Source organism: Mustela erminea, chromosome 8 (assembly GCF_009829155.1).
Source record: "Mustela erminea isolate mMusErm1 chromosome 8, mMusErm1.Pri, whole genome shotgun sequence".
NCBI classification, from domain to species: Eukaryota; Metazoa; Chordata; class Mammalia; order Carnivora; family Mustelidae; genus Mustela; species Mustela erminea.
This window is the reverse complement of record NC_045621.1, coordinates 56,481,592-56,496,198: the sequence shown is the minus strand read 5'-3', so window position 1 is coordinate 56,496,198 and position 14,607 is coordinate 56,481,592. Positions and strand designations below refer to the sequence as shown.

At 36.0% G+C, this 14,607-nt stretch overlaps 1 protein-coding gene across 2 annotated transcripts in view; it reads left to right on the top strand.

The window, feature by feature from the left end:
• Window positions 1–14,607, top strand: part of LOC116597666 (CD302 antigen) — a 133,227-nt gene that overhangs the window by 79,510 nt on the left and 39,110 nt on the right. For both annotated transcript variants that reach the window (XM_032355692.1, XM_032355690.1), the window contains exons 29-34: window positions 1,063–1,257; window positions 3,467–3,693; window positions 5,100–5,268; window positions 7,605–7,754; window positions 10,815–10,937; window positions 13,068–13,235. In XM_032355692.1, coding sequence (XP_032211583.1) covers window positions 1,063–1,257; window positions 3,467–3,693; window positions 5,100–5,268; window positions 7,605–7,754; window positions 10,815–10,937; window positions 13,068–13,235 — 1,032 coding nt within the window. The remainder of the gene's footprint in view (window positions 1–1,062; window positions 1,258–3,466; window positions 3,694–5,099; window positions 5,269–7,604; window positions 7,755–10,814; window positions 10,938–13,067; window positions 13,236–14,607) is intronic.

Here is a 14,607-nt window from a genome sequence, read left to right as displayed (position 1 = left end):
TCGAGTCCCACATCAGGCTTTCTGCTCAGCAGGGAGCCTGCTTCCCTCTCTCTCTCTCTGCCTGCCTCTCTGCCTACTTGTGATCTCTCTCTGTCAAATAAATAAATAAAATCGTTTAAAAAAAACGATTTTATTTATTTATTTGCAAGAGCAAGTGTTTATGGGTTTATAGGTCTAGCTTTTACCTTTAGGTCTATATGATCTATTTTGAGTTAATTTTCTATATGGTAAAAGGAAAGGTTCTAACATATACATATGTAAATACATTTATATGTATATTTATATGTATATGTATACATATATGTATATATAAATACGTTTATACGTATATTACATATATTTATATGTATATTATATTTATATTTTATATAAATCATATATATATATTTGCATGTAGATATCCTGTTGTCCTAGGGACTACTATTTTGTATTGAATTGTCTTGGCACCCTTGTCAAAAATCGGTTGACTGGAGTGCCTGGGTGGCTTAGTGGGTTAAGTCTCTGCCTTTGGCTCAGGTCATGATCTCAGGGTCCTGGGATTGAGCCCTGCATCCGGCTCTCTGCTCAGCAGGGAGCCTGCTTCCCACTCTCTCTCTCTGCCTACTTGTGATCTCTCTCTCTCTGTCAAATAAATAAATAAAGTCTTAAAAAAAAAAAAAAAACAATTGTGCATGGTTTTAGGTCCAGAGAAGGGATTTCTATTACTAGTTTTATAATGTATTAATTTTTAAATAAAATAATTATATTCATTTTCACTATAATTAAACATATATAGAGGAGAAATGAAAATTTGACTTTAAAAATAACAAAACATAAAGCTTACTATAGGATGGTGAAATTATAAGCAAATTTTAATTTTTATGTTTATAATTTACACTTTCCAAATTAAAAATAAGCATGATTTACTGTTATAATAAGAAAACAATTTAAAGAATATACATAATCATATAGCTTTATAGAAAGTAAGTAAAGAAGAAAGAAAATCAGCTGAGCTTGAAATATTAAGTATAATTCAAGTCTTCATTTAATCTCTAAACATAGAAAAAAATGTTTCTTCCCTAGATAATTCTCTTCTGTGGTCTGATAAGACCACGCTGTCATACACAAATTGGAGAAGAGGAAGACCAGATATAAAAAATGACAAGTTTTTTGCTGGTTTGAGTACTGATGGCTTCTGGGATATTCAAACCTTCAATGTTATTGAAGAAATACTTCACTATACCCAGAACAGCATTCTTGCTTGTAAAATTGAAATGAGTAAGTATGCTAATGTAGACTTTCCACCAGGGAGAGAGAACTTAAGGCCATCACCTCCACGAGTGGGAATCATGCAACTGTATTTTTTGAGTGCCTCCTCTATTTTCTGTCCTATGAAAGAGGAGGGAAAAGACACAGTCCATGATGTCATGGTCTTGAAATCAAGGAGTAAAATGTAGTTGGGGAAATAGCATTTAACTCTTTAGCTCTGTATTGCATAGGTTAGTTTTAGGTTATTTGGTACTGGCTTACGTTTGTTGGAAAGTCAAAAGAGATCAGTGAAAACAGGAATAATAAAAACGAAATGCTTTGAGGACAAGGCAAGACATGGTTGGGTCTTGAAGACTGGATAAGATTTTTATAAATAAGAAAGTGTAAAGTTTTGATATTCTAGCCTAAAAATAAATGTCTCTTAAGTTTGCCTAATTCCTTGTGTAAATCTATTTTTAAATGCATATCAGTTTTAAATTTTTCACAGTTTAGAAAGTGTTATAATGGCCACTATGGTGTAAGGCCTCTGCTAACATCCAGACCTCCCTTCATAGTGCCACAGAATAACTTTCTGGAGCATCATTTCAGTCAGCAATCTCCAGTGTTTCCCTGTTACCAATTACTTTGAGTACATGTAAGCCTCTAAGACTTCTTAGAAAAACTGTCTATTCTAAAATTCTAGGCTTTCTTCCAGCCCGTTTCTTCCCCCATTCTTGGCTCAATAAGGCTCTCTTTGTGTCAGGCTGATCTCTTAATTGTCCCATGCACAGTATATGCTGATCCTCATTTGCACCTTATGTATGTTTTTTTATGGACAAGAAGTCTTCCACCTTCTTTTTTTTTTACTTCTTTAACAAACTTTTTATTTTAGAATGATTTTTATATTTATAGAAAACTTACAGAGACAGTACAGAAAATTCCCATATACACTGTAACCAATTTCCCCTATTGATGACATCTTATATTACTATGGCACATTTGTCACAACTAATAAACCAGTATGATAGATTACTATTCACTGAAGTCCATCCATTATTCAGATTGTTTTTATTTTTTACTTAATGTCCCTTTTCTATTCAGGATGCTATCCAGAATACTATATTACATATAGTCATCTTGTCTCCTTAGGTTTCTCTTAGCTGTGAAAATTTATTAGACTTTTCTTAACTTTTGATGACCTTGACAGTTTCCAGGAGCATAGGTCATGTATTTGTGGAACATGCCTCACTTTGGATTGACTGATGTTTTTCTCGTGATTAGACTACAGTTGTGAGTTTGAGATTTAGGGAAAAAAACCACAGAGGTAAAATGTCTTTTTTATCACAACCTAGGAAGGGTATATGCCACGAACACGACTTACACTGTTGATTTTAACCCTGATGACCTGGCTCTAGATGATGGTTGTTAGCTTTCTCCACTGCAGAGTTACTCTTTTCCCTATTTCCGTACCATACTGTTCATAAGGAAGTCACTATAATCAGCCCACACTCATAGACTGAAGAGTTATTCATCTTCCTGAGGGGGCATATCTATGTAAATTATTTGGAATTCTACTGTACAAGAGATTTGTCTATTCTCTCCCAGTTTTAAATTTGTTCAGTCAATTGTTTATATCAGTATGGACTCATGGTTATATGTTTTATACTTCGGGTTATAATTCAGTGTTCTAGTTGTGGCCGTTGGGAGTTCTTTCACTTGGTCCGTGTGCCTCTTTGAAGTACCCTCATCATTGTGGTTTTGTTACTGTTACGCTATTCTTCATTTGTTTTTAGCTTACCATCTGGTTACCTTACTTCTTTTTAGTCCTAATTTCATCTAACCTAAACTCTGCAAACCAAATTTGTTAAGCAGACTTTCTGACTCTCTTACTTCAGAGGAATCGCTCCTTCTCTACTCAGTCACACATATCATATAATGGTTAATTGTCTGGCCTGCATTTCAGGTATTGTTGTTTTCTGTCCCCAATTCCTATGTGAGTTCCTTACATGAAAGACAATGTTTATATGTTTCTCTAATCAACCAGACAACTGTAATATTTCAGAACCTATTACATGTGTTGTGGCTATAAGAAAAATAAAGTCTGCATTTTACTTCCCTCATTAATAAGAAATCCAGTTTTATTTAACTTTAGAAATGATTGCATTTCCAGTCTTACCCAAAATATGTATTTTAAATAATTTAAATAATATCACTAATACTTTTAATTTAAATGTTGTAGTTGACTACAAGGAAGAATATAATGCTACTCTGCCACAGTTTATTCCTTATGAAGATGGTATTTATAATGTAATTCAAAAAAGGGTAACATGGTATGAAGCATTAAACATGTGTTCTCAAAGTGGAGGTTATTTGGCAAGTGTTCATGACCAAAATGGCCAGCTCTTTCTGGAAGACATCGTAAAACGTGACGGATTTCCACTATGGGTTGGGCTCTCAAGTCACGATGTAAGTCTTGTCTTATTTTACAGAAATTTTCCAAATGTGTTAGAAGGTTGGAAATTTGAGCATAATATATTAATTCAAAGTAAGACATCGGATTACGTACTGAGACTCAATTTGCATAGCATAATGCTTTCTTACCTTTTTACAAATAGGAAATTTTGTCTTTTTGCAAATAGAAAATTATATATGTAGAATGCAGTAGGGCAAATGGTGGATTGCAGCTGCCCTAGACACTGCCAGGCCATCCCAAGGACCCAGGAGATGAATATCTCAACATCACTTCTCTCTCACCTAGTTGGGGAAAACCAATAGAAAATCAGGGAAAACAGGAATAGCACAGAATCAGAAAAACCTGAGTTCTAGTACTGGTGATGGGTCTTCCATTTACATGTTCGGGAATTGTGAGCAGGTTACTTAACCTTTGCAAGCTTATTTCTTCTTCATCTGTAAAACTGGGGTGATAATATTTTCCTTAATATAAGATTATAGTGAATATTAACACATAAATTTATATAAGATGCCAAATAAAATTCTTAATATTAGGACTAATAAATGCAGGTTTTCTTCTCACTTACCCCCCTACAAACTGCACTATTTTAGAATAATGTTTTGGTAGTAAACATCTCTTTTGTGCCACTATTTGAATCTTATTAATTAGTATATTCATATACCTATATAATGTCCAGTATTCCACAAATAGGCATCTATTGAGTTTAGAATTGAAGGCCTAATTTAAATAATCTTTAGAACAAAGTGAATAACATGAAAGAAAGGATGACAAATTAGGATTATAGAATCAGGGGAAAACCAAAAGTAATCTTCCCATGAGTTTCTTAGGAAATATTTTTTTCTTCCAGTCCCTTGCTGCTTGATGGCTTTCACAGTATGAAAAAATGTAGCCAGAGACACAAACCACAGAATTCTAAAACATAAAAAACAATATTCAGAATAATATGGAGGTTAGGATTGTAAATCTGTAATTCTGACAAATGGGAGCCATTTGCATGTCATTTAATTTCAAGTGTTATATAAGCTCATCCTTAAAAAAAATAAATCTGGAGACAGAGCATGGTAACTCTGTCTGTAAATTTAAACTTCTATTTAAATTGCACCAGAGTAAATGTCTCAAATCAAAGCATCAAAAGTAAATCCCTGATTTTACAAATGGGTCCAGACCCGTAATAATTATAAGCAAATAATTAACAATCCATTCCAATACTTCTTAAAGCATGTGTGTGGGGGGGTGTGTGTGTGTGTGTGTGTGTGTGTGTGTATTCTTCTTAATGTTCTTTTTGAACATTCTTTTCTCTTGAATCACATTATCTCTATTATTCTTTTTTAAAAAAAATCAATTCTTCTGCTAAAAAAGTCCTAAGCTTTTTTTTTTATCTCTATTATTCTTAAAACAGGGAAATGAATCAAGTTTTGAATGGTCTGATGGCAGTACATTTGACTACATCCCATGGAAAGATAAACAATCTGCTGGAAATTGTGTTGTCTTGGATCCAAAAGGAATTTGGAGACATGAAAAATGCAAGTCTGTTAATGATGGTGCTATTTGTTATAAACCTACAAAATGTAAGACTTGGTTTTGAATAACTATATTTATTAAAAAATGACATTTTGTTTTGTGCACATGATTAAATACTCAAAGGAATTTTTTGCCAGTTTTTAAATAAGGTTTATTCACAAATCCTATAAAAATAATTTTGATACTTTGTGAAGAAAAACAAATATGATATACCCATTCAGGGTATGTTTCCAAAGACTTTCAATTCCTCTGTCACTGGGTACATATTACTCTAGAATTTGTTAATTTTAATTTTAATTAGCAATGGTTTTCAAAGGCTAAAATGCTCCTTTTAAAAAAGAGTTCAGCAGCATATAAATTTGAGAAATACTGTAGGTCTGATTTACCATATTGATGGCTCTGGAAGTTTCTATAGTAACGAAATCTAGTTAACTTTGTGTCACTAAGCATTTTCCAAACTTACATGACACTTAAAAATCTAAGGAAAAAGCCCCTTCCATCAGGGGCTGTCAGGGTTATCCTGACAGATGGAGCCTTGAGGAAGAGCTTAAGAACCACGACCCCCCAGGAGCTGCAGAGGCCTGCTGGACAAGCCAAGAGATGATGGCAGTGGCAGTTCTCAGCACTTGCCATGCTTTCTGCTCCAAAGAATCCTCCACAGAAGAGTCAACACTTGGAATTAAACAGATTCAAAAGAACAAAATGTGAAAACCTTATCCAGAGAAGCAAGTGACTACAAGAAAGGGAGAATGATACCAAGAATGAGGAATGAACAGACAACCAAGAACTGACATCTCACTTGTTTGGTACAGAAAGTAGATGTAATGTTTTTGAAAAACAATTGGAATACATGAGAAATGTAGTAAAGTATACAAAAACAGAAAGGACAGCTGTGTTAGCTAAACACACTTCATAGGATCAAGGAGAATGACAACACAAACAAACACAAATTCAGTGCTGTACAGGATTGAATAGTATTCCCCCTGAATTCATGACTACCCAGAACCATACTTAGAAGTAGCCTTTGCAAATGTAATAGTTAAGAGGGGTCATGTAATGCTAATGCGTGATTAGGATGAGCTGTAAATCCAGTGATGGCTGTCCTTGTAAGAGGAGAAAAACAGACAAAGAGGGAGAAAGCCCTTTGATGACCGAAGCAGAAATTGCTGTGATGCAGCTTCAAGCCACTAGAAGCGAGGAGGCCTGAAACAGATCCCCCCTCAGAGCCTCCAGGAGGAACCAATCCTGCTGATACCTCAGTTTTAGACTTGCCTCCAGAGCTATGAGAGAATAAATGTCTGTTGTTTTAAACCACCAGGTTTATAGTAATTTATTATGGCAGCTCTGGGAAACTAATACAAGAGCAAATTTTTATTTTATTTTTTTAAAGGTTTTATTTATTTATTTGACACAGAGAGCGAGAGAGCATGTGCAGGGGGAGCAACAGAGGGATAGGGAGATGCAGGGTCAGCTCAGCAGGGAGCCCAAAAAAGACCCAGACTCATGGCCTGAGCCACTTCTGGGTATATACTCAAAAGAAATGGAAAGAGGGACTAGAATAGATATTTGTCCAGCCGTGTTCACAGCATCATTATTCACAGTGGCCAAAAGGCAGAAGCAACCCAAGTTGTCCACTGACAGATGAATGCATAGCAAAATGTGTTATATACATACTATGGAATATTATTCAGCATTAAAAAAGAAGAAAATTCTGACACATAATACATGATACAACCTGCATGGATGAATCTTGAGGACATTATTCTAAGCAAAATAAGCCAGACACAAAAGGACAAACACCATATGACTCCAATTATATGAGGTGCCTAGAGCTATCAAATTTATAGAAACAGAAAGTAGAATGGTGGTTTCTGTGGTCAGGCAGGAATGGAGAGTTATTATTTAATGGGTATAAAAGACATAGCTACTCTCTGTAGGGGACAAATTGTGCTATGTACGCATATTTTGTAAACAGATTACCCAATTTTTACTTGTGGATATGATTTTAAACGTGGTTTTTTATATGGCAAGGTAAAACTAGTTTTATATTATCAAGATAAAAAGAATCCAAAGAAAAACAATTTTAAGGATTATTTCAAAGCAGTTACAGGCCTGCCGCGCCTGTCTTTGCCTCTCCAGTTGTTTTTGCATTAGGGTAATTGCATCTTAGAGGTCTAAATTCTTTCTAAGTTTTAAAAATGGTATTGCAAAAAGCTAATGAGAATGTATACTCTTAGAGTGTGGGCTGTAGCTTTCTCTGATGTGGGTATTGAGTTGAATGCTTCTTATCCACAGGAGCCACAGTTTCAAATAGGGGTTAGTGAGATTTTAAGTCAGATATTTTTTCTGTGCATCTTTACAGTCATGTCTAACATTTTTATAGCTAAAGAGGTATCCTCTCATACATACTCTTCAAGATGTCCAACATTAAAAGGGAATGAGTCACAGTGGATCCAGTACAAGGAGCACTGCTATGCATCTGACCGGGCATTGCACAATTTCTCAGAAGCCAAACAGTTCTGTTCAAAACTTGGTGAGTTACAATGTATTGATTTTTCTTTTTTTTTTCTTTTTTTTTTTTTAAAGATTTTGTTTATTTATTTGACAGACAGATTACATGTAGGCAGAGAGGCAGGCAGAGAGAGAGGAGGAAGCAGGCTCCCTGCTGAGCAGAGAGCCTGATGCGGGGCTTGATCCCAGGACCCTGAGATCATGACCTGAGCCGAAGGCAGAGGCTTAACCCACTGAGCCACCCAGGCGCCCCTGTATTGATTTTTCTTAGACTCGATCATTTAATCATTGGAATCTTTTCCAAGGAAATAATTTAAAATAATGATTATATTTTTAAAAATATTTTGGGGGCACCCAGGTGACTCAATCAGCTAAGTGTCTGATTCTTTTTTTTTTTTTAATGTTATGTTATTCATCATATGGTACATTATTAGTTTTTTATATAATGTTCCATGATTCATTGTTTGTGTATAACACCAAGTGCTCCATACAAGAAGTGACCTCCTTAATACCCATCACAGGCTCACCCATCCCCCTACCCCTTTAAAACCCTGAGAGAGTGCTCTCTTCGGCAGCACATATACTAAAACCCTGAGAGAGTCCATAGTCTTTTCATTGTTCACCTCCCCCTCTGATCTCCCCCACTTCATTTTTACCTTCCTTCGCCTAATGCCCTCCATGCTTTTCCTTATGTTCTACAAATAACTGAAACCATATGATAGTTGTCTTTCTCTGTTTGATTCTTGATTTTGGCTCAGGTCATAATCTCAGGGTTGTGGGATCTAGCCCCGAGTTGCGCTCTGGGCTCAATGGGAGTCTGCTTGGGATTCTCTCTCTTCCTCCCCCTCTTCCTCTTCTTACCAACACACACACTCTCTCTCTCTCTCAAATAAATAAATCTTTAAAAAAATTTTTAAAACACTCAATATTTATAATAGCATTTTATAACCTGCTTGCCTCGTGACAAGGAAATGGTTAAGTATTTTGTGATATATGAGTTAAGTAGAATATTGGAATAGCCATTATAATGACCCATGTAAGAAGAAGTACATGGAAAATAAAAGTAAGTGGAAAGAAGTAGAATAAAAAATTGCTAAGAAATCCATTATGTGAAAATGACAAATGAAATGGTTTTAAATAAAGCTAGATATGTTTAGATGAAGGGATTAGGAAGCAAATTTTTTGTAGAAGTTAAGTATTAAATACAAAATTATAGATTTCCCCATTACTTCATTATTAATAAGTAAGCTTATCTTGACCAGAGTAACCAAGGAAGCACGGGTTGTTCCTCCATTCTGCAATAGAAATGGCCCACATCCTCTGATTTAACTATTTTAGATTTAACTATTTTAGAAAGGGCAGCAGTAACCGGATCTCTCCCATGATAAATTTACCCTATGGTCAAACTGTGAAATGACTTCTAGGGAGACTACCAAGAGTATTTCAAAGACCTGCATCCTTGAGTAGCAATTTAGCCAGACTGATGGCATTTACCTCATTTATTTTGCTAACTGTTGTGGAGACATTTGGCTGATTTAAAAATCTCTTTGTTACTGCTAAGTACATGATGGAAACTTTTGTGTTGGAACTCTCATGTGTTATACATGTATACACACACACACACACACACACACACAACGGCAACTATTGTGAGCTATATATACATTCTGAAAGTCAGAAGCCTCTTGCTCCTACAGGAGAAAATAGAAAGGTTTACTGTCACTGTAGTGTGGGGGCTATGCACGTCAGTCAGCTTTGGAGGCAGACAGGTCTAAGTTTTAACTCCCAACTCCCGTACTTACTAGCTGAGTGGTATTATGGAAGTTACATGATTGCTTCTCTCTTCTCATCTGAACAGTGAGAATGAAAATGGCACTTATTTCAAAGGTTGGGTTGTTGTAGGAATGAATGAAATGAGATAATGTATGCAAATGTAGCACAGTGTATCCTGCAAATAGTGAGCAAACTATTCTTATTATGGGAAAAGATTGAGATTGGCTTTCTAATTTTATAACTGGCTAGCTGCATAAACCTGACCAATTTACTTAATCTCCTTGAGCCTTTGTTTTCTCCTCTGTAAAATAGTGATAATATCTTCCCCTACAGGATTATAATATATTAAACAAGCATGTGCACACTGTGATCATCTCTAAAGGAATAAAGACTTGCTTTTGCCCTTCTTCCAATGGCACCACCACAAAAGAAATGCTTTAGTTCAAGTGTGGATAGGCTTGCCACTACTGAAGACTTTATGATTCCACTTAGGATTGATTTGCAAGTCTAATTATTATTTTATTTCTATCCCTTGCCTGATGACGGTGATAACACTATTTTCTCTGTGGGTTTAGGGCAATTTATCAAGCTTCGACAGTATTCAATTCCATACTATATTTAGGAACTTACAGTGGGCATAACCAAGTATGCTTATGTATAAGATAATATTAAAGGCTAATGCTCCCCAATATCCCAAACCTATTTGCTTTCATTGTCATTTTAATAGAAAAAAATTAAAGCTGAGTTATTATACAAAAATGGTTGTTGAGGAGAGCATGCTGAAATACATCTTTCTACAATGATATAGCTATTCATACACAATGGTCTTGCTGGCAGGTTTTTTTGAAGAAACATGAAATTTCTCTATGTAGGGGTGCCTGGGTGGCTCAGTCGGTTAAGCGGCTGCCTTCAGCTCAGGTCATGATCCCAGGGTCCTGGCATCGAGCCCTACGTCGGGCTCTCTGCTCAGCGGTGAGCCTGTTTCTCCCTTTCCCTCTGACTGCCTTTCTGCCTACTTGTGTTCTAGCTGTCAAATAAATAAATAAAATCTTTAAAAAATTTTTCTCTATTTAAACTTTCAATCTAGAAATATTTCTAATTTCCTGGAATCTATTAATGCTATACTTTTTAAAAATCTGACACAAATATGAGATTTTCAAAGTATTCTCTATGTAAAGCTTGAATTTCTCAATGATCTTGATCATGGTAGTTTTTTGGGGTTTTTTTTCCCCAAACGGCTGGTTGAGAATAAGCCACTTCCCTAGTTTGCATAAAGCTAATTAGTTTAGGGTTTGTTTTCCTTCAACAGATCATTCTGCAACTATCGTTACCATAGAGGATGAAGATGAGAATAAATTCGTGAGCAGACTGATGAGGGAAAATAATAATATTACCATGAGAGTTTGGCTTGGATTATCTCAATATTCTGCTGGTAAGTGACATATTTGTGTGCACAGTGTGCAAAGAGTTCCAAATTGTCCTTAATACCAAGTCAGCCTTGCTAAAGAATGTCAGGTGGTGGTTAATTGAAATGCTTCCTATTGATGAATAAGCTTAGGTCTGCTGGCTGTTTTGGAGACTTATAAATTCCTAATGACTATGAATATGCAAGTAACTTATTAGTAATGATGGAAAATACTAATGAAATAGAAAATTGGGTAAAATCAATTGGGATGTCTAGAGGTTTAAGATACTTGGATCAACAACATATTTCTTTTTCCTATAGCAATATTTGTGCCCCCATGCTCCCACAAAGAACTCATGACTTACTTCCCTTAGAGTTCTAGGATCTATCACCTGTGTTTTTGTAGCTTAAAACTCTGTTTTTCAGAAGCTTCTCTTCTTGTTGTTCTCTTCCCTCTTGAAACATTTTTACCATAGAGAAAAACCAATTATTAATGGCAACTTTGTTTTTCAAACAAGCTTAGCAAAGTTGCAGAGATGGGTTAAAAAAGATTTGTGGAACAAATTTTTAGGGAATGACGGATTAATTCAAGCAATAATGGATAAAAGATTTGAGTGAACTTGGAATTGATAAGGAGTGAACTAAAAGCACAAATTCAATAGAAAAATAGGAAGTGTGTTTTACACTTTAAGTCAAGTTGATTTCTAAGTAATTGAAATGAATGTGAATCCCAAAATATTAAGTACTTGTCAAAAAGTGAAATGGATTCGAAGTTGGCCATCTAAATGAATTCTAAATTTTGTTTACACTATCACCACAAGGTGGTGCTACCTCAGCTGGAAAATAAAAATGGAGTCATGGTGGGGAGACACTCCTGAACCCTCTTGACCCTTACTCCCCCACCATGTCTTTAATGATATGAGTTTCTAAATTGGGGGTGAGGGTGCTGATGGGGATTCAGGCATTTAGAAATCTATCCCTCGCCCAATAAAAGTGCAAGCATTCTGTACTTTAATCAAGATACCACATTTTATATCAGTGCTATCTAATAGAACTTTCTGCAAAGATGTAAATGTTCTGTATCTGTGCTGTGTTACAGAGTAGTAACGAGCCACATACGACTATTGAGCACTTGAAATGGGACAAGTGTGGGGCACCTGGGTGGCTCAGTGGGTTAAGCCTCTGCCTTCAGCTCAGGTCATGATTCCAGGGTCCTAGGATCAAGCCCCGCATCAGACTCTCTGCTCAGCGGGGAGCCTGCTTCCCCCTCTCTCTCTGCCTGCCTCTCCGCCTACTTGTGATCTCTGTCTTTCAAATAAATAAATAAAATCTTAAAAAAAAAAAAAGAAAGAAAGAAATGTGACAAGTGCAACTGAAGGACTGATTTCTTTATTTTTTTCACTTTCAATAAGTTTCATTTTAAATCATGGCATAGCATAGTTCTAAGTAAATTGAGTTGTATGATCTGCATGCCATTTTACCTTAGAAATTTAGAGGAAACTACCTTACAACCCAGCAATTACACCATTAAGTATTTACCCCAAAGATACAAATGTAGTTATCCGAAGGGGCACCTACACCCAAATATTCATGACAGCAATGTCCACAATAGCCAAACTGTAGAAAGAGCCGAGATTTCCATCAACAGATGAATGGATAAGGATGATGTCAAATGTCATACACACTTACACACACAATGGAATATTACTTAGCCTTCTGAAAGTATGGATACTTAACCATTTACCTTGATGTGGTTGAAACTGGAGGGTATTGTGCTGAGCAAAATAAGTCAATCAGAGAAAGACAATTATCATACAGCCTCACTCATATATGGAACATAAGAAACGGGGCAGAGGACTGTAAGGGAAGAGAGGGAAAACAGAATGAGAAGTCATCAGACAGTAAGAAAAACCATGAGAGACTGTTAACTACAGGAAATAAATGGAGGGTTGCTGGAAGGGAATCATGTGTGGGGATGAGGTAATTGGGTAGTGGGCATTAAGGAGGGCATGTGATGTGATAAGCACTGGGTTTTATATGCAGCTGATAAATTGTTGAACACTGCATCTGAGACTAATGATATATGGTAAGTTGGCTAATTGAATTTAAATTTTACAAAAGAAATTTAGAGGCAATAAACTTAATTTCTTTCTTTAGATCAGTCTTGGAATTGGTTAGATGGATCAAAAGTGACATTTGTCAAATGGGCAAATAAAAGTAAGAGTGGTGGTGGAAAATGTAGCATTTTGTTAGCTTCAAATGAAACTTGGGTAAAAGTTGAATGTTCACATGGCTACGGAAGAGTTGTCTGCAAAGTTCCTCTGGGTAAGTATGGAACCTGTTCTTATTTTTGCAGAACATGTCAGGAAATAAATGTGCAACTCTATTATGTGCAAAGTTTTGGACTTGGTCCTAAAGTCCTTATTTAGTCCTTTCAATATACCCAAAAAACATGATGAAGCCATGCAGATTCTTTGCCAGAAAAATAGATTGTAAGAGATGCAAGTGCCAAGATGGCTAAGATTCCCAGATGAAACTACTAAACAGACTAAAGTTTTTGTAATTCTTCCCTAAGAAAAATGGAAGCTACCAGAGTATTTGGGGAACTCATTTCTTTGAATATGTTCTTGAGATGTATTTGATTCTATCAGTCAAATAGGTAAAAGCTCAAAGGTCTAATTCTGCAGTTAGTTTGCTTCCTTTCTCCTCATTCCCGTAAAACTCATGATTAACTTAGCAACAATGCAAAACTGGATTTAATTACTTAAAGTTTCCTTGAAGGGAGGGTATGTGCTATGGTGAGTGCCATGAATTGTGTAAGCCTGATGATTCACAGACCTATACCCCTGGGACAAATAATACATTATATGTTAATAAAAATAATTTTTTAAAAATTTCCTGGAAGGAACATCTATAGGAAGTCATAATTTAAACTTAGATTTCATCATGAATTGATATATAAAATAAAAATCTCATAAAAATCTCATCTTAATTTCATTTCTAGAGAAATGAGCTCTAAATTTTTCACTGCAACATTTTTGAAGATTTAGCATAAAAATGTCCTTTTGGTGTATAAATATTAAAGGTAAAACCCCAATGCTAGATGATTGGATCTGTAGATTGTGTGTGTGTGTGTGTGTGTGTGTGTGTGTGTGTATGTGTGTGTGTGTGTGTATTCATGCATTGATTCAGCAAGTATTTAGAGTATCTACTATATCTCATGCCCTATGCAGTGTGCTGAGTAGGGGGATGGCTTCTTTCAATTAGGTTATGAGGGAAGACATTTAAGAACAGGAGGCACTGAAGCTGAGATCTGAAAGACCAGCCAAGCAAAGATCAGGGGAAGAGATACACCAGGTAGAGCTACCAGTTGGAACAAAGAGCCTAGAGCAGAATGAGCTTGATGAGTGCTCAAGGAAAAGTTGAAAAGTAGGCAGGCACCAGGCACCTAGGGCTCTGGAAGCAAGGGACAAGGGTTCAGGTTCTTTGCTGAGTGAAATGGATAACAACTGGAAGATTGTGGAGGGGGAGCTGGGCAGCAGGGTTACCATACATAAACCAAGAGCTCTGCTTTGGCATTCTGAGCTATCCATGTGGAGAAGAGATATTCATATGGAATGTCTAGCATGCAATGGGACATATGAGAAAGGAGAGAGGTCAGCATAGAGATAGTATTTAAAGCAAGGGGACATGGGGC